This window comes from Chelonia mydas, chromosome 7 (genome assembly GCF_015237465.2).
Source record: "Chelonia mydas isolate rCheMyd1 chromosome 7, rCheMyd1.pri.v2, whole genome shotgun sequence".
Lineage (NCBI taxonomy): Eukaryota > Metazoa > Chordata > Testudines > Cheloniidae > Chelonia > Chelonia mydas.
Window position 1 is genome coordinate 41010870 of NC_057853.1, and position 26605 is coordinate 41037474.

Here is a 26605-nt window from a genome sequence, read left to right on the forward strand (position 1 = left end):
CAAACAAGTGATCCATATGTAACTGATATGAAGCTTCAGACACTACTTGCAAACTGAACCAGTCCATATATCATCTGGTGAGCCCTGGCATACCCACCATACCTGCCACTAGTTGACATCTACATACTTGGAGATATGTGTGATATCCAGCACATCTCTATAATATTTATGCATGTCAATAGGCCTATTTATATCCGTAAAGTTAAGCATAGACCCTTACAGTAGAATACTATAGTACTTTTAGATTAGGTTCTAAAAGTGTGATTGAAAGTCAGAGTATACTGGTTATTATGTCGTAAGTCCCAGAAAACAAATATTTTGTTCTAATACTTTATGGCACACTAATTTACTGATTCTCTAAATGGAAACCACTTGTGCATATGTAGTTTGCACCAATTGCGCATATTAGTTAACCTCATTTCAAAGGTGTTTTTTATTCTTCACTCCAGTATGGGATACACTACGGCTTCAGTCCTGCAAACGCTTATGCAGATGCTCAACTTTAAGCATGTGAGTAATTGTTGTACCAATAAAATGAAAACCAGCAGGATCTTATTAAAGGGAAAAAAGGCAAAATACCACATTTATTGTGAATACAGAAAGAATCATAGTAAGCAGTTAGTTACAGCTGTAACATTCCATTCAATCTCATCTTTATTCACACATTCATTCATACACACACACAGGTTCTGCAAGGTTGTTATCATAGTAAGCAGTTAGTTATAGCTATAACATTTCATTCAATCTCATATTTATTCACACATTCATTCATACACACACACACACACACAGGTTCTGCAAAGTTGTTATCATAGTTACCAGCCTTAGAGTTGCTCATGCCAAGCCACTGGCCAGGTGGCCTGGACATGAGGAGGGAGCAGGGCCTTGTCAGATGCTCATCTGATGCTCCTGGAAGTTGGTTTGCAGAATCAGACCCCAAAGTTCTCACTTTTTAGAGTCTATTTTTATAGGAATTTCTTCCTATGCCAGTCTATGGGAATTGCTGCATCATGCTGTTGCTGAATCAATCAGCAGATGGCACATTCCTGACGGCTCCAAGATGTTATCTTGTTCTTTGGTTCTCCCATTCTTGAGGCTGTTGGGTGGATTCCAGTCTGTCCTCTGGGGGTCCTCTGGTTATTTCCACTTGACGCCTTCTTCAGCCGATGGACACTGGATTCTTAGGCTGGCACCTCCCTGATCATTCAGTTATTATCCACACCAAGCATCCATCCGCATACATCCTCTATCTCTATTTTAATCACAATTGTTAATACAACAAAAGGGCGGGGAGTCTCTGGGTGCTGTTTCTGTTAGAGTATTGCTTTGAGTCTCTGTGAATTGCTTTGAGAACAGACTCTGTCTTAGAATGTACTAACACAATTAGCAGCTTGCAAGTTTTCACACACAGAGGGAGAGAAACAGTACCAAAAACCAAGAGACCTCTTAATTAGTAATACCCTGGAATTTAAACTATGGGGAATCAAACTCATTTGTGATTTTAATATAGAACTTCTTTAATATGATCCAACATAATCCCTTTGACTTCTGTGAACTCTTCACATCTTAAAGTTAAGTACATGTGTAAGTGATTGCAAAATTGCTTAACAATGGACAGAAATTGGTTATTACAGGAAATTGACAGATTATCTTGTTTAGATTTTTCTATATAATGAAAATTGGATAATAAAGTATGTTAGTAATATAGAAAAGTAATAATAAGGAAAATAAGGGTTTTAGAGACTATTAGTGTGGATTTGGTTTTGTGAACATGGCATTTTTAAGAACTGTTGCTTTTTTGGATAATTAAAAAACATAATTGCTCATTCTGTGTTCTTAACTATGATAATTGATAATAAGGAGAACATATATTTTGAAACTAGCATTCATTACTGAGTCTACAGTCAATACTTTACTTTGTGCTGTGGAGAGAAACATATGGTTAAGAACTACTAGCAGTCTTTTCTTGTTGAGTAGTTAGTTGCTGTCTCTAACAACTGTGTTGTATTTAAACTGAGTTTATGTTAAGAAAGGGGAGGTGCTCTATAAAAACAAAACCTTTAACAGGGAGGGGAACAGTACTAGACTTCTAGTTTCTTGTATGTGTGAATTCTCTTCTATTATTAGATGTATAGTAAACTACTATAAATCAAAAATATAGTTAGCTATTATTATTATTTTATTAGTAACTGGTTAATCTTGAGGTTTTTTTAAACTTTTCAAATACTGAAAATTGTGTAATTCTGTTGGAAAGCAGACCTTTGCTACCATCAAAATGAAGGTGGTGTCCCTGCCTTGAACTGGGCAACTGAGAATTAATTATATTAATGATTATACTTCTCAAACTTATACCTCAAGGAGTATGTAGAAGGGAAAAGTTGAAAATTCAACACAGATAATCCTGTTATTTCAAACTTGGAGGTAGTCTTTAACCTGTTAACCAATATTAGTAAGCCTACACTGGGTAATACGCTCACAGTGTGTCATGGATATAATCATTCCTTAAACAGATTTAGCAGGGATTGTTACAATTAATAAAAAGTCCTCTTGAAATTACAAGAGGCAAATACTTAGTCTATACAAACACATCCACTAACTTTTCTTCCATTGTTTCAGTGCCTGTGTTCGAGATGCCTTCACCATTACCTGTGCCTCAGACAAGTCTAACTTCTCTTGATCCTGGAATTTCACCGCCTCCATCTTATGTTTCTCAAACAACAAAAGAGAGGATTAAATGGAAAGGAAAACCCAAAAGAAACAAAATAAATAAAGATGACATTAGTTATCCAAGTAACTTCAAGTAAGTGAGGAAAGATCTCTTATTTGTAGATGAAATACTAAGTTTGCTAATGTTGGTCAGTGTAGTATCCAGTGTGACAAAAATATGTATCTAACTTGCAAATTGTTTGGGCATCAAAAAGTTATTTCACAAATCTAGCAGTTGTTTTGCAACGTTTTCTGCACAGTTAATAAATATCCAAAATTGCTTTTTCTTATTCAGTACTGGCCTTATTGTATCCTAGGGAAGATCTAGGAACTTGACTTCCAAATTTTCAGGTACTTTAAGCTGGCTGCCAGTATATAAGTGAGCATTGTACTTACTAACACCCAATGTCTACGCCAACTGAAATGCAAGCAATCTCGGTATAACAGTGAACACCAGCTTTTCAGGTAAAATACTTGGCCCTTACAGAGTGCCTCAGACTGTTGTTATGGGTGTTTATGAAAGCACTGTTAAGTAAATAATGTACACATTGTACAGATGGCAAATTGCTGCATGGAGTCACGATGTAAAGACACACAATGAGTGTGGCAGAGGTGGGAATAGAATTTAGGACTCCTGGGTCACAATTTTCCAAGAGGTGGACCATCTGAGAATTGGGCCCCTTTATGGCTTATCAGGTTGGGCATCCAAAATCTATAGTTGCTCTTGAAAATTTTCGCTCTGAATTAGTTCTGATCGGATTTGAAGTAATATCATTTTCTCAATAGAAGGCAAAGTGGGACAGTTAACTGGAAGATCAAATGTAGCCTATAATACAAAGCTCTTACTTTTAGGGAATATGCTTAAACCCTTGTTAACCTTTTCTTGTACATGTCTGAAGCTACAGATGTATTAGGTAGGGGAGAAGCTAAAGTTACAGGGATATATGAATTTGGTCAAGCTTGTCTTGCCACCTGTAGAAAATAAATTACCATAATTTCAAGAGCAATACATCAGTCTTTCTTTCATCCTCAAACTTTTGTTGGCTTTACTTCAAATGGTGGATAGCAAATAACATGTCTGTTCCTGTTTACTGATTTGTCAGATAATTCCCTAAATACCAGTTAAGAAGTGATACAGTTGTGTTACTGTAGAGTTCTTGAGCCCTTTAAGTCCTTCCTTGGCTCACTAAAGAGAACCCCTATAGGGCCAGTACTGACTTGGGAGATACTGAGCATCTGTTTCTTCTAAAGGAGAATTACTTACTTGAGCTAGACTTCATAGGTCCTAGATAACTGCTGTTAAACCCCACCTTGGTCTGAGAGGGAGAACAGGGCTGAAGTTACTGTGGCTGTTTTGAATCATTATTTGTGGTATATGTGCTGTCTCTAAAGTTGCAACAGTTTGCAAGTACTGGCTTTGCATAGTATTGAATACCAGAATGCGCAAATACCATGGTACATGAAGGACTAGGCTGTTTGTCCAAGGATTTTGGATGAATCACGCTGTAGAAGGCTTCTACAATGGAAAGCATGAGGAAAGAGAACAAAGTGGGTAGTGTCAGTTTTCTCTTGGCCAGATGATTAAAGAGGACATGTCTTAGTTACAGCTAGTCAAATAAAGGGAAGCAACTAAAGCGACCCAAAAGCTTCTAACACATCTGAATTGTTCTTTGTTGCCTGACACTATGTTTAGAGACTTGGGGGAGACTAGAAATCTGCCACTTTCATAGATTAGTCATCTTCGTCTTGATTTCTTTCGTAAAGATGGAAGGAGTTTAGTAAAGAGACTGTTAGCTGTGGCAGCTTCTGTAGTTAGCACAGAAGGACTTAATATTCTGTGGCTCTTTCTACGACAATTGTAATGTATCATCACTTGTGAATGTTACTTTGCAAGTCCCTCCATAATGTTAAAATGAATCCACTTACTTAAAAAAAAAAAAAAAAAGACTTGCTAGACTCTGAAACAAATGTTGATACTAAAAGTATAGTAGACAGAATGGGGATATATACACACACAATCTAAACTTCTGCTTCAGTTATTCCTGAGACAGCATATGTAATCCTATGATAAGGGCTCTTATTTTCTATGCATGGGCCATGTGGTGGAGTTTCCATGATCACTTCAAATACAACTGTTACCCTTGACATTCTAGAATTTGAGTGAAACTGACTTCTAGTATATTTTCAATATGTCTCAAATAAGGTATACAGTGGTGACTTGATTGATTTACTTACAACTGTTACTAATCCTGAATCCTATGTCTGCAATGTGTGGTGTTCAAATGAACAAATATTTTCTCCCTAGGCACTTGGGCCATGTGGGATGGAATCCACTAACTGGATTTACTGTAAGTATTTACCAATACAACTATCAAACTAAACTGATAATGCTTCTGCTTGTGTGGAATAATTTTAGAATCTCGAATTAACTTCTGTTAACTCTTAATAGTTCAATATTGTGATCATGAGCTAAAAATTGCACTGGATTGCAACTTGGCATTCCTTGAGTTAAAACTTGTATGAAACTTTCTTCAACACCTGCAAGGAAAGGTGTGGGGGAAAATGAAAAGGAAAGGCCTCTTCTGTCTTGCGAAAGAGTGGCCAAAATGGAATAATGAGGATATATTGTTAAAGAAAGCCAGTCCACTTAAAATTGGGTAGATAAGAGCTTTAAACTTAAGACTCTTCTTAGCAACATATCCTAAGAGTAGAGGAAACAGTAGATCTAATAAATCACACTTCAAAAAGTTTATTTCTCATGGTTTTTATTTAAGGTCTCTCCAAGACTGAATAGTCACTTGAACTTTTTATAGGATAAAGTAGTTGAACTCCCTCCAAGGAGCTAACAAGAAACACGAAGTCACTTCAGCATAGAGCTACACTTATTAATCATCTTAAAGTAAGATAGTGGAATGTAAACCGATTTCATTTAGTGAAGGCTTTCACAAACTTGTATTGCATTGTGTAATCTGGAGACTAATGGGAATACTCTGTTTGAAAAGCTAGATTTTTTTTTTACTGGTTAGTTCCCCAACTTTTTTTGTTAATTGGCTTAAATTTTAAGAAATCTTCTGGAATCTAAAGAAACTGATAGCTTGTCTCCAATAGTGTTGCTGAAATCTTCTCCTCATTATCCTCCTTCCCATGCAACCTCACGAAAGGAAACACAAATGCATTAGTATTGCACTGTTTAAGGTCAATGGGTGGGAAAAGATCTGAGATAAGCTAGTCATGTGACAGCAGAGAACTAAACTTGACTCTTACTGATCATCTTGTAGACTATCTTGGATTCAGATCTGAAGAAGCTAGCTATTCAGGTTGGTGTAACAGAGGATCATCTAAAAAACAAGAGAACCTCTGAAAAGATCTTTAAAACAATTGAGAGGAAAGGAGGAATAGAAGCTGTACGGAAAGAGGCCCCGATGAGAGGTACTAATTCATTAGTGCAAATTAAGTAAGATACCACTTTGCCCGGTATTTTAGCATTCACCTCATTACAGTAATACACTGGATTGAAGTAGACTCTACAAGCTTGCCTTTTTACAAAAGCAAGTAAAACATGACTTCATAGATAAGGCTGATGTAACTGAAGGTTCCTTCCATAGTTAATAGAGAATCTGTTTAGAGGCATATTGACAGTATGCAGGGGGTAAGGGCAATGCAAGCCTCAAAGACTGGATTTGAGCTTTCCTAAAATACAGGGGTGTTCACATCTTGAGGTTTTGCTCTGGGCACACTTAGTAGGCTAGCTATATTAAGAGTATTAATAGCTAGATATCTGACCCTTTCTCTAGGGCTGTATACTGCCTCATCCCTACCCCCTTGTATCGTACAACATAATATGGGATAAGTGCCTCGGAATTCTGCTTCTTTAAGATTTCTGATAAGTGAAAACCTGTGCCTAACAAAGGGTTGCTGAGGTTGATTGGATAGGAAATCAATCTGAGACCGATACGCTCTTGAGTTTAATGTATAACTTCATTTTTCTACAGCCACATCTTCAAGATCCAGTTCTCCTCCTCCTCTGCTTCATTCTACATCATCTTCAGAGCGAAGTTCAACCATCAGTCCTAGTATTGAACTAAACTCCCCAGTTCTGAGAGCAGATGATGGACTCAAAGCAATTCTACTAGCACCTCCCTCTACATCAAAAGTGCTGTTACCTCCATGGAATGTCCCTTCAGTTGTCATTGCACCAGCACCTCCAATGCCATCTCCTCGGTCCCCTTCTAAAAGGGCATCACCAACAGGTCTACATAAACAGACTCTCAGACTGAGAGGACCACAGCTGCATAAAATAAAGACTGAAAAGACCCCAACTACTTTGCATCAAGATGATTTAATGGGTCAGATCAGAAAGGGAATCCAACTGAAATCGGCAAGTATTATATTTTTTTTAACCACTATTAATTGATACTAGTGAGCATATAAGAAAAGCTAAGTATAACTAATACCAATACATCACAACTGGAGCAAAGGAGAGTGTGGAATCTAAGGGTGCAATTAACACTTGGTGTAGGTATGTATTCCTATTGCACAGTTGTGCTGCAGCTAGGAAGCTGACTACGGTACAATGTAAATGTAACTCTAGAAACCCTTTTTAAAAAAGTCATCTTATTGTCAAGATATAGACAACAAGAATGTGAAAATTGAGAATAAACAACTTCTTCAAAGTAAAATGCCACCCCAAGCTTGGAGGGGTCACTTCCCCAAACTTTGCATCTAAGTGGAACTTGCATGGAAGGTGCTGTAACTTACCTTAGAGTAAGGAAAGCAGTGACTCTTCAAAACATGAGTTAATGCAATGGCAAATAAGCAATAAATTAATGTGTTTAAAAGGTATCTTAGAAATATAAAGTTAAACAACTAATATGTTTCTTTCAAATAACTCCATTTTCACTTTATAAATTAATCAATGTATTATCAAAGAACTGCTTGATGCTCAGTGGGACACAGTCTCTTATTAGAGAACAGTCAGGGTAGTTAAGTAGTGAACTGTCACTTCATCTGTAGAGTTCTGCTACTAAAAGTAACACTCAAATTGACCAAAAAGATCAAACAAGGTTCATACTAGCCAGTCTGGATGAGCACATTAAACCTCCTCTTGTAAAATTGCCTGTAAAATAGCCTGGAAAGGAATCTTTCCCAAATATGGCTTAAAACTAATAGCAAGACTTGAGACTTGCCTTTTCTCTGCTAAATTCATAGATTACTAGTATGTGGACTTATGTGCCATCAGTCAATGGGAGAATCCCAAAGCACTTAAATCAGGGATCTCAAACTCAAATCACCACGAGAGCCACATGAGGACGAGTACATTGGCCCAGGGACCACATTACTGAAACCCTTTCATACAACTATACAAAAGTATAGTCAAAAATGGAAAAAAAATGGAGTAATATAGTATGCTATTAAAAGTCAATGTATTAACTTTTTTTTAAAAAAAACAAAACTATAATGCAAAGAGGGGTTTTAATGAAATATAAACACTCAGGAATGCACTTCTATCAAATGACAAAACACGCATTTACTTTGGTTAAGCCTCCCCACTCCACCCCTTCCATGAGGCCCCACCTCTTCTCTGCCTCCTCCCCTGAGTGCGCCACATCCCTGCTCTCTCCTGGAAAGTCCTAAGTGCCACCAAACAGCTGTTTGGAGGCGGGAAGCACTGGGAGGTAGGCAGAGGAGCAGGGATGCGACCCACTTGGGGGCAGGGGGAAGGGGAGGAGGGGAGCTTGGCTGCCAGTGGAGTTGGCGCCTATGGTGGGCTGCAGGAAATAACTCCACGGGCTGGCCGCGTGTTTGAGACCCCTGACTTAAATGTTAGGTAGGTAGGCTGACTTGTAAAGGTACATGGTGAGGCAGAACTAAGTAGAATAAAGGAGTCCAAATTCCTATTCTGCTTTGATCTAAAGTTGAGATGCATTTCCAAAGCTGCTGGAGTGGAAATCTTGCAAAACTAAGCTTTCTGCTGGTGCTTCTGGTGGAGTTTTATTCCATACTCATGACCTGTACCCCAAACTGCCAAAAAAATGGAAGTCTGAGGCTCTGGCTATACTAGAGAGCTTACAGCAGTGCTGTAAGCTCTCTAGTGTAGCCACTCAAAGGCGATCAGAGTGAGCTCTCCCATCAACTTAATTAATCCTCCCTGCCAATGAGTGGCGGTAGCGATGTCAGTGGGAAAAGCTCTCCAGCACTTAGGTTGGTGTCATTTATATCACTCAGGGGTGGCATAGTCATACTCCTGAGTGACAAAACTTATACTGACATAAGTGGTAGTGTAGACATAACCTGAGTTCTTAGATCCTGTAAAATCACATGAATGGTTGTTGTAAACTGCAAAATACAACCCTCTTTGGGAAATTCTAGGCATCCTGATGTCTGGATAAAAAGACCAACTGGAGCTCTGTGCTTGGAAAACATACACACACAGTACAGTGAACAACAGAATTTTATTTGGAACGGCTAACATAGTTAAAGTTGAAAAATAACATGAGAAATCAAGAGGTTGAGTTTTGGAACTGCTGGTGCATCAGACAAACTTGTCTGCACCATCTATAGCAGGGGTGGGCAAGCTTTTTGGCCCGAGGGCCACATCTGGGTTGGGAAATTGCTTACAGGGCCAGGGCAGGGGGTGGAGTGCGGGGTGTGGGAAGGGGTGCAGTGTGCAGGAAGGGGCTCAGGGCAAGGGGTTGGGGCAGAGGAGGGATGCAAGGTGTATGAGGGGGCTCAGGGAAGGGGGTGAGGGTGTAGGAGGGGTGTGGGGTGCAGCAGGGGGCTCAGGATGGGGAGTTGAGGTGCAGGAGGGGTGCGGCAGGGGGCTTAGGGCAGGGAGTTGTGGGGCGGGGTGCAGGAGGGGTTCAGGCTCTGGCCTGGCACCGCTTACTAAGAGCGGCTCCGGGGTGGCAGCGGCACGCACCAGTGCCAGAGCAGGCTCCCTGCCTGCCCCAGCTCCAGCCCCGGCCCCACGCCTGCACCGCTCTGGGAAGCAGTTGGTACCATGTCCCTGGGGGTGGGGGGCACAGAGAGCTCCACATGTTTCCTTTGCCTGTGGGTACCTCCCCCCCCCCCCCCCCCAAAAAAAAAAAAAAAAAAAAGCTCCCATTGCCCAGGAATGGGGTACTGCAGCCCATGAGAGGTTTGGGGGAGGTACCCACAGGCAAGAGGAGCATGCGGAGCTCTCCCTCCCCGCACCCCCAGGGGCTGCAGGGACATGGTGTGGCCGCTTCCCAGAGTGGCATAGAGCCGAAGGCGGTGGCAGTCCCGCGGGCCGGATCCAAAGCCCCGAGGGGCCGGACCCAGCCCGTGGGCCGTAGTTTGCCAACCCCTGATCTATAGGTACTGTAATCAGTCAGCCCAGCTGTACTAAGAATAATATTTAGTATAGTGTGCTCAAAGTGTGCTATTTATCAGCCTCTTTCCTGCAGCTTTCTGTGCTAGAAGCTATCAGATGGGTCTCAAAACATTCTCATTTGCTTTGTATCTGTTTCAAGAGTCTCTGGGGGGAGGTTAGGGAACATAGCTGCATTTTCTCAACAGCATGGGTTCTCCAGATGCTGATCATTATTGTAACATATCCCTCATCAACCTACAATAGCTGAGCGCTGCCTCGTGCAGTTCTTTATCCTATCGCATATAAACATGAATATGTTCTATCATAACAATCTATCTGAATCTGGTTAATTGCAGATGGAATAACTTGAAGGTTGGACTTCAGTTGTAAATGTAATGCAGATACTAGTGCTGGCAATGTGAAATAGACCCAACAAGTGTTTGTAGTACCTGCTCCATAGGTTTGTATTTGCTTATGAAGCTCTTGATATATGGGAAACAAAGTTTATCCCACAGCCATGTGTCATATAATGGCCTAGATCTGAGGGAGTACAGCATCAAAATAAGTAGAAGGGACCCATTTTATTTTGAGCATAGGTTTCAATGATAAAATAATGCTGGTACTCTAGGATGGGCTTAGGAAGCTATTTATAACAGCTTTCCTTTACAGCTGTCATGGAAGAAGACACTTTGGGTGCAATTAAAACGTTATCAGAAGTCTTTTAGTTGGGGTAGTTAACCACAGAGAAGAGTGGCTTCCACAGACAAAAATCTGAGAGCCTATGAAATCTGATAGCAGAAAAAGCACTCACGGTCTGGATGATTATAAAAGAAATACTCTCTAACAGGGAGGCATGAAAAAACTTTCCAAACAATTAAGTAGTTTGAGTGTAACTCTCCAACCTGAAGAGGACCCTGAGTCTCACAAGGGGTATGTGTTGCTGGCTCCTGCAATGGGAGAAGGCAAAAAGGACAAGACAAACTGGGTCCTGTGAAGACTGGAAATCTCACAGGACATTTGGGGTAGGCTTGAGGTCTTGTAGGATTTGACACATGATTTGGAGCCATAACAGCCATATGGTTAGAGTTACTTCCTGGTTTCCAGTAGTTAACCCAATCTCACTCCTTTGCCCACCTGGATAGGGCCAGAGCAGGGCAGCTTCCTTAGGCTTTGCCTCATGCTGCTGCTGCTGCTGCTGCAGGTGGGCCAGCAGCTGTGCAAGGTGGTGAGACCATGCCCAGATGGCTTTACTTCAGAGCGATTCACTTTCATGGTGCCCCATGTGGCGCTGCTCATGGGCCAGGTGCTGGGCCAACATAAGGGCTGCCTCACTTCCCCTATGGACCCTGCAGGACTCAAGGTGCTAGGGCAGTGGGAGTTAAGAATTCATAGGGAGGAAAGGGACCAGGGCTGAGCCCCATAGCCTGGGCAGAACCCTAGTGAGGAATCCTGGCTGCCTCTGGCTGTGGGACATGCCTATGAAGAGCTGCTTGCTGCCTTTTGTCACTTGAATGAGGCCCCTCTGCCCCCCACCCACACGTGAGGTGGAGTTTAGCTGGTGACTGTGCCTTGCTTTGCCAGTCTAGTTGGTTCTTACCTGGGGCCCATCTAATTCAGATGGGTAGTGTGGTGGCTGGGTTGATGGCTCTGATCTGGGACTAGGTCTGATGCTTCCTGGCTTGGTTCTTGTTCCTGGTGCAGAGACCCATTCTATTTGAGCATTCCTTTATGCTTGTCTCTCCCTAATCTCCTGTGGACTAGTCATGCTTGCAGCCTAAAGCTATGCACAACATAGAAACTGGCATTTTTGGAAGCGAAAAGGGAAACTCAGTCACTAGCAATAGACTGTATATCTGGTGTTGCTACTGGTGACTTTGTTCCTGTGAGATGTGGTCCGCAAGACTGATCTAATCAGACACCTATTGAGGAGTGTCCTTTTCCAGACTTAAGGTCTTTTTCTACAGCAGTTTAGTGGGTTAAAGCATTTCAGTTAGGGGTTTGCACACTTAAGACAAACTTCCTTAATGTTGACTGCAGAGACTGTATCATCTGTCCTACCCCAAAGATGAGAAATTTCCACTTCTAAGCATACTGTGTTAGAATTTTCCACTGAGTTCTGGTGAACTTCACTGTCAGTGCCCATAAACCCCGCTGTCCCTACAACATTTACAGAATAGAAGTTATAAAAGGTGCCTCACCCCCACTCCATCCTGGGCTCTAGAAACTTTGTCCATGAGAATGCAGTCTTTTAAATTCTAATGTAAAATACAAGCTTAGGGAGGACAATCCTCTGCAGTTGGAAGGCAAATGACTACTCCCACACCTTCCTGAGCCCCGCCTTTCCCAAGGGAAGCCAAGACAATGGGGGTATGAATAGGTCATCTAATGAAAGGTGCTTGAAAAGCCCTGTGATAACCATACATTGAGCAGACAGTGGTATGGACTAAGGGAAGGCACTTGTATGAGAGGCTGTAGAGAACTGATATGATTGTTAGCTTATTTTGGCTGGTGTAATCTTTCAGCAGTGATATTCCTCTCCAATGAACCCTTGCTTATAAAGCTAAAGTGACTCTTCTTGAGTTAGAAGCCACCTCTACACTAGAATCTCTGCCATATTGGAGATATGGACAAACATGGTAGCCCCGATGTACCTCTGTCTCTCAGGGCTCATGAGACTGAACCAGGTCCCCAAAGGATGGTGCAGCCTTCAGCTTTGCAGGGCTGCAGTCTGGGCTGTTAAATAGGAGAATCTGAATGCAGCTCCCCTGAGCCCATGTTCTAACTGGGGTCAGAAGACCAGGTGTTAGTGTAGGTGGGATCTTAACCCCCATTCCCAGCCAATGTTTGGATTATTAAACTATGGCTTGAATGGCTTTGAGTGTTTGTCTCTGTCCTTGCATAGCAGTCCTGCTCAAGCGTGTCAGTGTCAGTGCCAGAATTCTTCCAGTCAGCTGGGTGTTTCATGATCCCACAAACTGGCTACAGTGTGGGTACACCAATCAGTTGCTGGATGAACTGAACACTCTCTCTACCAGTTTCCTGAAACTTGGGGGGGAAATGGTTCAGCTTTTGAATTTCGTCTATATCTCTCCTTGTGTGCCCTCAGGTGGCAAGGGGAGTGCAGATCAGGTTCTGAGATGAGCAGAGTCATCTTTGGGATGGAGTCCTACTTGCCCCAAATGGTCCATGTTTTTGAAATGTGTGCATTGTGCTCTGAACAGAGAGGCTTGCCTGTCAGGAACTGGAATGCACTTAAGGGCAGGACATATTTTGTTGTCTCACCCACAGCCCTATGGAAAAGACCATTTCCCTTCTCTTGGGGCACAGTAGCCCTTCACAGGGAGGAGAAGGAGTGACTCAGTCTGCATGGAATCCTTTATGTGACTAAGGTTCTCAAAACACTTTTTTTTTTTTATCTAGAGATGTTTAACAATTAACACTACCAAACAGAAATCTGTAGGCAATATTCATTTCACTGCCAAGCATGTGCCTGAGCTTAACAGCAGTATAGCTAATGCTCTCTCAGTTGCAGGCAGCAGATTCAGAGCACTAGCACTGGAAGCCAAGGAAGTGCCAGAACAGAGATGGGCAGCTCTATGGAATCTTGGTTGCTAGAAACCGTATCCACAGCCAAGGGAGCATGTGTACCATGCACCTTTTTAGCTTACAAAATGGCATTTGATATGTGTGGATTTTTTTTTAATCTTTTTTTTTTTTGGGGGGGGTGGGGGCTGAAGGTCTGCTAGGGACTTGCCTATACCAGAATCCCCAAATTGGGTCGTTCATGGTCTTGCTTTAGGTAACTGGTTATCTGTGGTGGTCTCACTGCAGATCATCCAGACCCCCATCTGGGGATTCATAAGTCACAGGATGTAGGAGAGCTGAACCCAGGCTGCAGGGATGCACAGCAATGTCAGGAAGCCAGTGACCTTGCAGATCCTTAAGCAATTAATTCAGTTTCTTCCTTGGGTTTGCCATTTAGGGGGGTGAGGCTGTACTGTTTAAAGCAACCTTTCTGTTGGCTTTCTTCAGGGCCTTCTCGGTCAGTAGGTTATTTCTCTTGTGCCAAAGACTTTGGGGCAGGCTCTCAAACTACAGGACATGCAGTGGAGAGGTGACTCTGTACAGCTCAAGGTGCACAGATCACAAACTGATCAAATTGGGGTTGGTGAGGGTGACCTGTGGCCTATATGGGTATTGAAGGCATATGTTGCTCAATGGCCATCTGGTGAGGGTCCCCTGCTCAAATTCCAGTTTGTGGGAGTGTGTAGGAAGGTGCTGTCATTCTTAAGCTTGCCATTGGGAGATTATGGCTCCGACGTCTTCCATACAGGGGCCTCAACAGCAGCTACCCAGTTGGACCTGGGTGCATCAGAGGTCCAGGCTATAGGGCACAGATGATTTAGGCTCCAAGTTCTTTGTGTGGTTGCCTGAGGGGAAGCTGATGCAGTTGATGGGCCATAATCACCACAGGCTTTCAGTGTCTGCTTCCTTCCCCATGTCTTTCATATAGAATGTATCCGGGGATGCCTACTGCTGGGGATATGGATTTGGGGGCACAGCATTGTGCACTGGGTTTACAAGAAACCATGTAATTCAGCAAGGGGCTTGCAGCTGGGTCTTGGGCTGGATGGAGTTGTATTTTGGCACAGCAGATGGGCATGCAGTGGGACCAGCCCATAGCTCTCTTGAATAGCCTGGTGCTCCATCAGGACACACCAGACATCCTTGTTATCCACCTAGGATGACCTGGGAATGTGCCATGGGCTCCAACTGATCTGGGAGGCTAAGTGGGTTATTGGACTATTGGTTGACTTGTTTCCTGGTGTGAGGATAGTATGGTTGGACATTCTGGCCCACAGGGTTTGGTGGACTGCTGTTCACCCGCAAAAAAGGTGGATAGGGCCCACAGGAAAGCCAGTTTGAAAGAATCAACATGGCTGGAGTCCCAAGGTAGCTGAGGTATCAGATTAGAGTGCAGCTGAGATTTATCAAGGGGATTGAATGCACCTCTGATATAGGCGCTGATTTGTTCCTGGATGATCTCTGTGTGAGGTTGGCCAAACTTCTAGGAAGCCTGTGCGAAGTGGGGTGGTGCCTCCTTGTGACAGGTGCCCAAGGCAGGAACTCACTGATTTAGGCTCCAGCTACAAAAAGGTAGCATAGTGAACATTGTGAGGGCAATCTCTATATGAGAGGGGGCATTATGTCTAACCCCCGGGGGCAAATGTGAACCAGAGGCTGGGGGTTGTACCTCTGGGGGACCATCCCGCTAATGCACTTGAATGTGGTGTTGGCTAGGGGATCAAAGACCTCTTTTGCCACCTCCCCAGAAATGGGGAGGGATGCTAGTGGGAAAGTGTAGGTTCCTAGAGACCATCCCAGTGTAGTGACTGCCTCCTGCTATGGTGGGAGCCCCCAAGAATTGGCAAGGGTCAGTGGAGTGTTAGTGATTGTGCTGGACTGTTCCCCACTGGGAACCTTGGATGCAATTTGATGAATAAAGTTGCAGCCTGATTAAAAGCCATATCACATGTCCTTGCCTCCTCCTGTGTGGTAAGCATACTATTGTCCATTACTGTGGGTAATAGAAAAATACAGCATTAGCAATGGAATACTCCATTAAAAGTGGCTAACGCTTCTCTGACTGTGCTCCAAGCTTTAGTGCCTTTTCTTTTGAGTAATTCTTTGAACCACAGCTTGCTACCTGTATTGGAATGTAGGTGGGGAGCCATGTAACTTCTGGATTGACCTTGCAAAAACTCTGCATATGGAGGTGGAGTCCTTTGGGGCTCTTTAAATTCTACAATAATTCTATTCATCCTTAAGTGTTACACTCTACACCCTTCCAGTCTCCATCTAACCATAGATGGAGATGGTACTTTCTTATAGATTTTGCTTTTTGGGTGGCGTTTGCATTTAAAAATCATGCTGTTGTGATCTGTTATGTTCTTGTATTGCTATTTTTAGGAAATATGGGGGGGAAGTTAACTGGACCATAGATTATGGCTTTGTTTTGACTTTGACAGAAATAACTAACCCTGCAGTTGCAAAGAATTGATGAAACAAGTACTGGACAAATTCCTGCATGTCAAGACTGAAAACCTGTGTTGCAAAATTTGCATTAACAAAACATACATTTAGTGACCTTACCCTTTTTTACTTTACTGCTGATGCCTCCTAAGAAATGTCTAAGCAAATAGCAAGTAGTGAGCTCTGATGCTTAAGCTGTAGCAGTTACATGAGCAAAAATGCCTTGGCATCTGGAAGCTTGTTTTGATTCTCTTGTGATTTTAAAAAAAATAAAAATTAATCCTACTAAAGCCTAATGGCTGGACAACTATCACAGCTGCTTCCTTGAAGCCAGGGAAAAGCTGTCTAACTCTCTTCAGTTAGAGTGCCTGGAGCAACTGCAGCTCTTTCAGAGATAAAAGGTGGTCTCTGATGCTCCAAGCCTCATCATCTTCACTAGTTTTGAACATTAAAAGTCTACAAAATTAGGCGGTTTCTCCTAAACGTCTTTCCTCCTGGGAGGAGGAGTTCCTTCCCTACAAAAGGCTTTGTAATACAGGGAGGGTTGATAACTTCACTATAAATAGAAGTACACCAAGCCTATCTGCAAGCAGAAGTGTCACTCTTGTTACCTCTATATCTGCAGTATTTCCTTGTATTTAGGAAATATTTGAATCTCTATTTGAGGCAATTCACAAATTGTTAAAGGCAAAGTATGAGTCTACTACTCAAATCTGGGGAAAGTGTGTGTACTAGCTATTTTCCATCCTGAGGTTAAAATTGGACAAACTGGTCTTATCCTAATAACTGAGTGGAAGTTTCATCCCTAATCTGAAAAGATCAGGGTTGGGTCTTGTGAACTGACTGAAGCTTTACTTAAAGCATCTCTTCCAAATTAATTCATTTCTCATGAGTTGTTTAGCCTAAAACTAAACAAACAGTGATTCCAAATGCTCATACATGCATCATTATTGATTTTTTGGTCAGGTTTTTCATTCTGGTAATATTTTAAAGTAAATATTGGATAGCATAATTACACTTTCTAAAAATAACTTTAATAGTAATATACCCACCTCACATCTGGAGTGGACTTTCTAATGTTGAAGCAAAACTCTTCCCTGAAGAAAACTTAATTTAACAGATTGTTAATCGTAATTCCTAGTTAAGTAACAGAGTCTAATAGCCATAATCCTCAGCACTAGTTTATTGATCTAATCCTGAGAGGTATTTTTGGCAGAACTATGCTAATCTAATTTGGAAACTTTTACAAATAATTGTTCCAAGGCCTTAAAAGCCCTTAGTATAAAGCATTTGTTCATGTCTATGTAGTCACTGCCTAGTAAAATGAACATCTTTCATGATCCCTGTTAGTAGCACGTATTATAATAGGTCAGAAAGGACAACAAAAAGCTAGGAGTTGCAGTGGCTTCTGTTTCATAGTTTCATTTGTCTTGTTCAGTGACAGTATCAAGGGCAGTCTGTAAAATGGAAACTGGAATGTGAACACCACATGGTACCATGGATGGAAAGTGCAGTCTTGCCAGGTCCTAACCTGGAATACTGTATCTTGTCAGTCCAGGTTCTTCATCCAATGTCCATGATGTGACATGATTCCAGATCTTTATGGTGGATGGCTGATTTGCAAATCTCCTAAACTGTGTAGCTCTGAGTGAAGTCTCTGCTCCATGTAAGGTGTCAGACTTAAGCCCTCTTACCACAGCACAGGCAGTGGGAGGGCAGATAGGCTTGGTGTATTTGCATTTATAGTGAAGTTATCAACCCTCTGTGTATTACAAAGCCTTTTGAAGGGAAGGAATAACTCCTCCCAGGAGGTAAAACCTTTATGGGAAATTACCTAGTCTTGTAGACTGTTCATGTTCAAAACCAGTGAAGATGAGGCTTGGAGCATCCGAGACAACCTTTTATCTCTGAAAGAGCTGCGGTTGCTCCAGGCACTTTCCAGCTAAGCTTAGTTTGCTTCCTCCTGTCCCAGAGTGGCTATTCAGGATATATTCAATCCTAGGCTCCCTTCTAAGGATGCATACATCTGAAGCTGTACTGGAATCTGGGTACAGATCAGCTATATTGGGTAAGAACTAGTTCTGCCTGGCTGACCTGGAACAAAGTCAAAGTAAGGAATAATTAATTCTGTGTCCCCTGCCCATGGCAAGAACACCAACATCTTGCTTTCACCTCCACCACCCAATCAAAGACAAGTAGCTTCATGGTGCAGCTATCAGACTGGCTTGAAATAGGGTATATGGTTTCTAGCTGTAACTCTCCCAAATAATTTATAAACTGACCCAAAGTTAAGGCAGAGTTATTGAACTAAAACAGATTTTATTTCTTATTTTGGCCAACCAATTAATCATCATATAGTACACTTAAAGAATGTGTTGAATCTTTACTAAATACATTCTTGCCCAACTTCATAAATAGTAACTTAAACCTAACCCATATTTCTGGTCTTAATAGCTCCATTATACAAGTCTAAATGATCACACCTATTAATCTATTTAAACAGGTGACTCTAACTCCAACATCACCACAGTCCCCCAATGATGGAGGAATAGTAGCTGCTCTTAAGGATGTTATTCAGAAGAGATATAAGGCCCTTGACTCTTCAGGTAGGCTTATAAAATCTTCTCTTTGCTTAGAGAACTTTAGTATTGTGCTTTTCTGTTAAAATAGGAAATTTTACCAGTGTCTATTGGTGTAGTAGTTGGAGGAACACTACTGCGCTCAGTGTAACTTGTTTAGAACCCTTTCAGCTTGATTCTAAAAGGTTCACTGTCTCCATTTATTCTGGATTTCTGGCAGAGGTGGGCATGGATTTGGGGAATTACCGTAGAAAAGAGTTAAAACAAAACTTAAAATAGTAGTCCAGTATCTATTACAGAGGCTACTTCATGAACTGGTGAGTAATACCTACTAAGTAACTGCAAAAAATACATTTGGTTTTGTTCTGAACTACTTGTTGCTGGAATGGCATTCTTGAGATATGATAGCTTACATCAGGGGTTCTCAAACTTCATTGCACCTTGACCCCCTTATGACAACAAATTGCTACAAGACCCCAGGAGAGTGGAGCAAAATCTGAGCCCACCCGAGCCCTGCTGCCCCAGGCGGGGGGGGGGGCCCAACCCCCACTGTCCCAGTGGGGAGAGCAAGCCAAAGCCCAAGGGCTTGAGCCCCAGGCATGGGGCCAGTAATCTGAGCCCCACCACCAAGGGCTGACACCCTTGGGCTTCAGCCCTGGGCAGTGGGGCTCGGGCAATGGGGCTCAGGCTTTGGCCCAGGCCCCAGCAAGTCTAAGCCAGTCTGACGAGCCCATAAAACAGGATTGTGACCCACTTTGGGGTCCTGACTCAGTTTGAGAACTGCTGGCTTACATGTTTATAAGGAAAATTATCAAAACCAAGTATAGGCAAAGGAGAAGGAAGGGATGCAACACTAAAGCAAGTAATTAGTTGTACCAAATTTAATGTTTTGTTTCAAGTCTATTTAGGTAGCTTTCTAAACGATAGCTGAGCAGAGATGAGTAAGTTCTAAAAAGAGTTTAATGAAAACTCCTGATTGACCTAGTCAGGCTAAGAATATAGCAATAGTAGTAGCAGAATAGGAGAACTTACCCGAACCAGTAAATCTTCCACCCCAGCTCCTGTTCTTTTTGTAGTCTGGATCATCTAGTCACCTAGCGCCTGCAATCACCCTTGCATACAGATTTAATTGTTCCACTTACTGATAACAATACATACCCAAAAGTTAGAGATGGTTATGCCCCCAAGGTGGCTGTTGTGATCACTGCATAGGAGAAGTACAACTTTATCATACAGAGAAGCTTTAGAAATATTTTAAAATCTCTCATACTGACTATTCTTTCCCCCTGTATCTGTCCCTCATATCATGGCACGGGTGCTGGAACAATTTATATAATGGGATTGCTGACAGCCATTGAACCAAACTGCAAACCCTATATATAATGGAATCCACTTCAAGCCAGGGGGTGCTGCAGCTCCCCTGCACTCCTAGTTCCAGTGCCTATGTATAATGGGGTTACTCAGATTGATAATCTCTCCTCCTCCTCCACCTAGGTCCTTTATAGTGTCGTAGTGGGTGTTTTTTTTTTTTTTTTAAACTTTTTAATTTTGAGAATGCAGAGGTCGCAAGTATTCTGACCTATAGAGCAGGGGTGGCCAACCTGAGCCTAAGAAGGAGCTAGAATTTACCAATGTGCTTTGCCAAAGAACCACAGTAATGCATCAGCAGCCCCCCCATCAGCTCCCCATCACTGATTCCCAGCACCACCTGCCCACCAGCAGCCCCACCAATCAGCACCTCCCCCTCTCTCCCCACACCTCCTGATCAGCTGTTTTGTGGCATGCAGGAGGCTTGGGGGGGAGGAGGAGGAGCGAGGACACTGCAGACTCAAGGGAGGGTGCTGGAAGGGGTGGAGTGGAGGCAGGGCCAAGGGTTGAGCAGTGAGCACCCCCGGCACATTGGAAAGTTGGCACCTGTAGCTCCAGCCCCGGAGTCGGTGCCTATACGAGGAGCCGCATATTAACTTCTGAAGAGCTGCGTGTGGCTCTGGAGCCACAGGTTGGCCACCCCTGCTATAGAGGGAAACATGCATTTTGAATCAAAAACGCTGGTGCAAGTAATTGAGAACTACTGCCTCTGACCTAAAAATAGACTACTTGTAGAAAGGCCTCTATAAGTTAGTATCCCAATTCATGCTTTCTTACCAATCCAAAAAAGTCAGGGAGGGAGGGAGGTAATTTTGATGCTGAGTTATCTTGTAAAATTACTCATGTATTACTTTTAATTCCATGAACTACCACTGTGCTCTGTGATCTGACTTGGTAACTTTTAGGCTGACTGATTTACAGGAAGAATCCTGGAGATAAACTTGAATCTCTTGTAGTCCTGAAGGCCCTACATCACAATCAATAATTTGTATATGCAGTTACTAGATGAGGATTACATGTATTGTAATTTAAGTCTTAGAAAACAGCAATAACAAAACATATGCCTGTCTAGCTTAGTTACAATACCAATCAGCTAACACTTCTAGTGAATCTATGATAGGGAAGTTCTTAAAAATCTTTTGCCTAGTATGGGACACTAATATACTCTAAACTTCATTTTGCAGGTGAGGAGACTAGATCAGAGAACGAAGAAGAATGGAAAGACTAAAAGGTTCTTTATCCTTGAGGTATAAGAAAACAAGCAAACTTGGGTACTCCCCCTTTCTTTCCCATCCCTGCCCCCGTAGGAAAAAGTTGAACTCTCCAGTTGCTTTTGTGTAAATACTACCTACTAAAATCTCAAAATGTAGATGGATTTTAAACCACCAACTTTCAAATGTGTGAGTGTGGGGTGTATAAAATAAACTTTTTTTTTAAAAAAAAAGTTAGCACTTATTAGAAATCACTACTTCATTACATTTTTGACCACTTGCAAATGAAGACCTGCTTTTTACTACATGATTAAAATACAGTACAGAAAACAAACCCTTAAATTATTTACTTCAAAATAGATACCTTAGGTAGGTCCATAAAATTAAATATGATTAACATCCAGGTAATGGTTCTGTAAAAAAGGAGGGGGGAAAAAAAAAACAAACTCTTCACTTAAACTTCGAAGGGCTATTTTCTGCTTCCATTGAAGTAAGCGGATGCATTCTACTGTCTTCAATGAGTGTAGAATTTAGCCCTAAATAAGAGTAAAGTATTCGGCAAGCTGTTGAACACTAAACTTAAAATACCTGGGATCTTGAAGAATACTAAAGACCGTCCTCCAGCTAACACATTGCCCAAAACTGAAAATGCAACTCAACAGTTGAGCAGGAAGGGGGAAAAAATTACTATATAAACTAACCACTGGAGGCTTTATAGTTGGCAAAATTTAGCTGTGGAAAGTGCTATGGGGGCTAGTGACAAAAAGCAGTGAAATAGTTAGGTTTCTATGTCCTACAAACAGATTCTCCCAATGTACCTTAGGGCATTGGTCACGGGCAACTTAATGGTTTATACTGCCTCATGCAGCAAAAACTAAGTTTAGTAATGAGCAGTACAACAGGTCACTTAAAACGGCTTAATTTTACTTTGAAAGTTGCTGTGGTAAATTGCAGCAGAGAACGTCAGCAAAATGGGTAATTCTTAATTTAAAGGGTTGTTGAAAACCTGGTCCAGTAGTAGTATGTAATTACTATTGAACAGGATTATCCCTTTATTAAGGAGCTGCATGTGAATATGCAATAACAAATTCAGTACTTACCACAAGAAGAATCTATCAGTAGGTCTCTTTCCACGGGCAGTTCCCAATCCTTTAGGTCACAGTAGCCCTTAGTCATCTTACTAAACCTTTATGCCTTAGCCCCCCATAACACATGGGGGAAAACTAATGTTGAGCACTTCAACACTGCCCTTTCACCCGGGGAAACTTAAGCACTTTACAAAGGTGAATCAGCATTAGCCAGATTCATACGGGTTTCCAAAAAAAAATTTGAAGTACCCTGCAAAAAGGCTCTGTGGACTATTGACTAAGACATGGCTCTGTTGCCTTGAAGCTCAGGATTTTGCTTGTGATACCACAAGCTATGCCCTGATTCTGTAAACACTTGCCAGCATGAGTTAGGCCCTTTTACTGGAGTTTAGAAACGGGGAGGAGAATAGGAAAAGATGCCCCAGGATCCAATAAGTGATAAAAGAAGCTTAGCACAACTTTTTAATTTTAACATTAAAGAACAGAGACTGTTCTTTAAAATGCAGGGGATGGGCTTTAGTAGGGTAGAGTAACACAGATGAACACTTTTCCAAGTTCTTATATGCACTCCATCTGTAGAAGTGATAGCAACATGAAACTGCAGAGCTGGTGATCAATTTCATTAACCAATGTCCACTTTAGCTGCTTTATGCTCACTTATCTATGGCCCTGGGGTTTATTCTACTGTTCTTAAACTCTGAATAGCTTCAAACTACCACCACTCTTAAAAACAAAACAAACATCCTATATGTTGCCACCTCTTAAATGGAGAATTTCTCCCAAGCCACACCTTCTAAAGAGCCAAGAAAGGCAAGATACATTTAAGGGCAAATGACAGCAATTCTACAAACAAGTGTCACTGCTTCTGTCTTGTGTAGTGTTTTTGCAGAGCTAGAAATGGGAGGGGAGATTACCACTCTGATAGCTGGCTACATTACACTTCTTTCTCTGGAAGGTGTGCAGATGATGATGTACTTCAGTCATGGCTGCATAAGTATAGAGTGGCTTCCTGAAGCCACTTTTAGACATTCTCTTCTGACCCTGGTGCACATTGACTCTGGTAGGTATCTTGTATGGCATATTGAGGAATAGCTAAATTAAACCTTAAAGCATTTGTAAAATTCTTTATTGAATGATAGTTCAGGGTGACCTAGTATTCCAAAAAGTTAAATGACACTTTTAGGAAGATGTCAAGGTTCCTCCCCCACTCTGAACTCTAGGGTACAGATGTGGGGACCTGCATGAAAACCTCCTAAGCTTACTTTTACCAGCTTAGGTTAAAACTTCCCCAAGGTACAAATTAATTTTATCCTTTGTCCTTGGAATAACCACTGCCACAACCAACCTCTAACTGGGTTTACTGGGAAACGTAGTTTGGACACGTCTTTCTCCCCAAAATCCTTCCAACCCTTGCACCCCACTTCCTGGGAAAGGTTTGGTAAAAATCCTCACCAATTTGCATAGGTGACCACAGACCCAAACCCTTGGATCTGAGAACAATGAAAAAGCATTCTATTAAAAGTCTTCTTGTAAGAAAACTGAAATAGAAGTAAATAGGAGTAAAGGAATCACCCCTGTAAAATCGGGATGGTAGGTACCTTACAGGGTAATTAGATTCAAAACGTAGAGAATATCTCTAGGCAAAACCTTAAGTTACAAAAAAGACACACAGACAGAAATAGTCATTCTATTCAGCACAAGTCTTTTTCTCAACCATTTAAAGAAATCATAATCTAACACATACCTAGCTAGATTACTTACTAAAAGTTCTAAGACTCCATTCCTGTTCTATCCCCGGCAAAGCAGCATACCGACAGACCCGCAGACCCTTTGTTTCTCTCCCTCCTCCCAGCTTTTGAAAGTATCTTGTCTCCTCATTGGTCATTTTGGTCAGATGCCAGCGAGGTTACCTTTAGCTTCTTAACCCTTTACAGGTGAGAGGATTTTTCCTCTGGCCAGGAGGATTTTAAAGGGGTTTACCCTTCCCTTTATTCTTATGACAGAAGACTTGTATCTCTTGAAGCTTTGCCAGCTTGGTTTTATAGTATATCCCAGTATCAAGCTAGCAAGACATATCACACCACACTTCCTCTTTGGTGTGTATCTCACACAGTGTCTTCCCTTTAGGTCTATTAGAACCTTACGTGATAGCTCCTTGTTTAACTCCACAGAAGCACACTTTGCTTGGCCTACCTTCTGTTGACATAGATGCTTATCTAGATACTTCTAACATGCCTGTTACCATACTATCTCCTAATTTAGTAGATGCTGCTGCCTGAGATGCTCTTAACCAAGCATGCCTCCCTATTGGTACCTTTTGGTACAATTGGGGCTTCAGACTAAAGTGCATGTGTATTAAGTAAGAGAGATCATTGGTACACTTTTTTAGGAGGTGCATTTACAAAATATTCCTTTCATATTCCGTGTTGCCTTCATGGCTGTTGGCAGTTGATTCTCAATCATCTTTTAGGTGGGATCTTACTATTCTGGAAGGAATTGCTTTGGTGAAGTTAATTTACATAACTTGCTTTCTCCATAATGAGAGAATCAGCTTGATCTCTTCCTTCTCTCCCACCCCCAACCAAAGAATCTCATTGCTCTTTATTGGAATGAACAGTTCATTTTTTTCATTGTGGTGGTAAGCTATCACTGTTTTTTCCTTTACATTTTGGTATTCAAACGCTAACTCTGGGTTCCAGCCCAGGGCCCTGTGGATCACAGCTGTCTATAGTGTTTTGTGGAACACGTGTGTGACAGCTACAACTCCCTGGGCTACTTCCCCATGGCCTCCTCCCAACACCTTCTATATCCTTATCACAGGACCTTCCTCCTGATGCCAGATAGTGTGTGTTTGTACTCCTCAGTCCTCCAGCAGCATGCCCTCTCACTCTCAGCTCCTTGTGAGCTTCTCACTAACTGGAGTGAGGGCCTTTTTAAACCAGATGTCCTGATTAGCCTTAATTAATTCTAGCAGCTTCCCAATTGGCTACAGGTTTCCTAATTAGTCTGCCTGCCTTAATTCTTGGAAGTTCCTGAGTGTTCTGGAATAGTCCCTGTTATTTTACACAGGGAAAAGGGACCTGCTTAACCTGGAACTAATGTATCTACCGTTGACCACTCTTTTGTAGCCATCTGGCCTGACCCTGTCACATATCCCACCCCTTCTGCTCAACACCACAGGGTTGGGCAACTTGGGATGTCAGGCAGTGTACTCATGATAAGCCGTCTGTGTTGCCATGGTGGCTTCTGGCCCAGTGTTGTATGGTGAATTGGAAAGGTTGTAAAGACAGGAACCATCTGGTCACCCTTGCATTCTTCTCTTTATTTCGCTGCATCCACTGGAGGGGTGCATGATCAGTCACAAGGGTAAACAGTCATCCCAGTAGGTAATAACAAAGTGTTTCAATGGCCCATTTCACAGCAAGGCACTCTCTCTCAACCACTGCATACTTCTGCTCTCTCGGGAGGAGTTTCCTGCTGAGGTAGAGGATTGGGTGTTCTTCTGGTGAAGCTGGTAGTGGACTACAGAGGATAGATCATTTAAAATTGCCCTGTTCTGTTCATTCCTTCCAAAGCATCTGGCGAATGCCACTGTCAGAAGATGAGATGCTGGCCTACATGGACCATTGGTGTGATGCAGTATGGCCATTTTTGTGTTCAGTGTGGGACATTTTCCTCAGATTTGTCACTGAAAGAATGGCTCAGGTGTGGGAATCTCCTTCACATCCTCTGCAGGGAAGATTGATGCAAATAATTCATTAAGCTTCTCTTCAATAACATTACCGTCCTTGAGTGCTCCTTTAGCACCTTGATCATCCAGTCACCCGATTGTTTGGCAGGCTTCCTGCTTCTCATATACTTAAAAAAAAAAAAAAAAAAATTCACTCTTTTGCAAGTTGCTCTTCAAATTCTTTTTTGGCCTGCCTAATTATACTTTTACACCTGATTTGCCAGAGATTATGCTCCTTTCTATTTTCCTCAGTAGGATTTAACTTCCAATTTTTAAAGGATGCCTTTTTGCCTCTAATTGCTTCTTTTGACTTTGTTGTTTAGCTGTAGTGGCTATTTTTTGGTCCACTTACTATCGTTTTTTTTAATATGGGGTATACATTTAATTTGAGCCTCTGTTATGGTGTTTTTTAAAAGTTTCCATGAAGTTTGTAGGCATTTCCCTTTTGTCACTGTACCTTTTTAATTTCCATTTAAGTAGCTTCTTCATTTTTGTGTACTTCCTCTTTCTGAAATTAATTACTACTGTGGTGGGCTTCTTTGGTATTTCTCCCTGCC

At 41.9% G+C, this 26605-nt stretch overlaps 1 protein-coding gene across 6 annotated transcripts; it reads left to right on the forward strand.

Moving 5' to 3' along the window:
• Window positions 1-487: 487 nt before the first annotated feature.
• Window positions 488-21377, forward strand: LOC114018416 (neural Wiskott-Aldrich syndrome protein). Of its 6 annotated transcripts, none has more exons than XM_043552482.1 (7): window positions 488-510; window positions 2617-2800; window positions 5012-5054; window positions 5985-6135; window positions 6699-7084; window positions 18576-18678; window positions 21204-21377. In XM_043552482.1, the coding sequence occupies exons 2-7, from the start codon at window positions 2631-2633 to the stop codon at window positions 21245-21247; spliced, it is 897 nt and encodes a 298-aa protein (XP_043408417.1). In that variant the 5' UTR covers window positions 488-510; window positions 2617-2630; the 3' UTR covers window positions 21248-21377. The 6 variants fall into 6 exon arrangements, with proteins under 6 accessions (XP_043408417.1, XP_043408412.1, XP_043408413.1 ...); XM_043552477.1 differs by lacking the exon at window positions 488-510 and adding an exon at window positions 1706-1802; XM_043552478.1 differs by lacking the exon at window positions 488-510 and adding an exon at window positions 1862-1941.
• The last annotated feature ends 5228 nt before the right edge of the window (window positions 21378-26605 follow it).

Bases quoted from the DNA above. Each gene is read 5' to 3' on its own strand.
- LOC114018416 (XM_043552477.1), top strand. From the start codon at position 1,772: ATGGCATTTTTAAGAACTGTTGCTTTTTTGG. The intron at 2,801-5,011 runs GTAAGTGAGGAA...TTTTCTCCCTAG, and splicing joins AGTTATCCAAGTAACTTCAA to GCACTTGGGCCATGTGGGAT. The intron at 7,085-18,575 runs GCAAGTATTATA...CTATTTAAACAG, and splicing joins AGGGAATCCAACTGAAATCG to GTGACTCTAACTCCAACATC.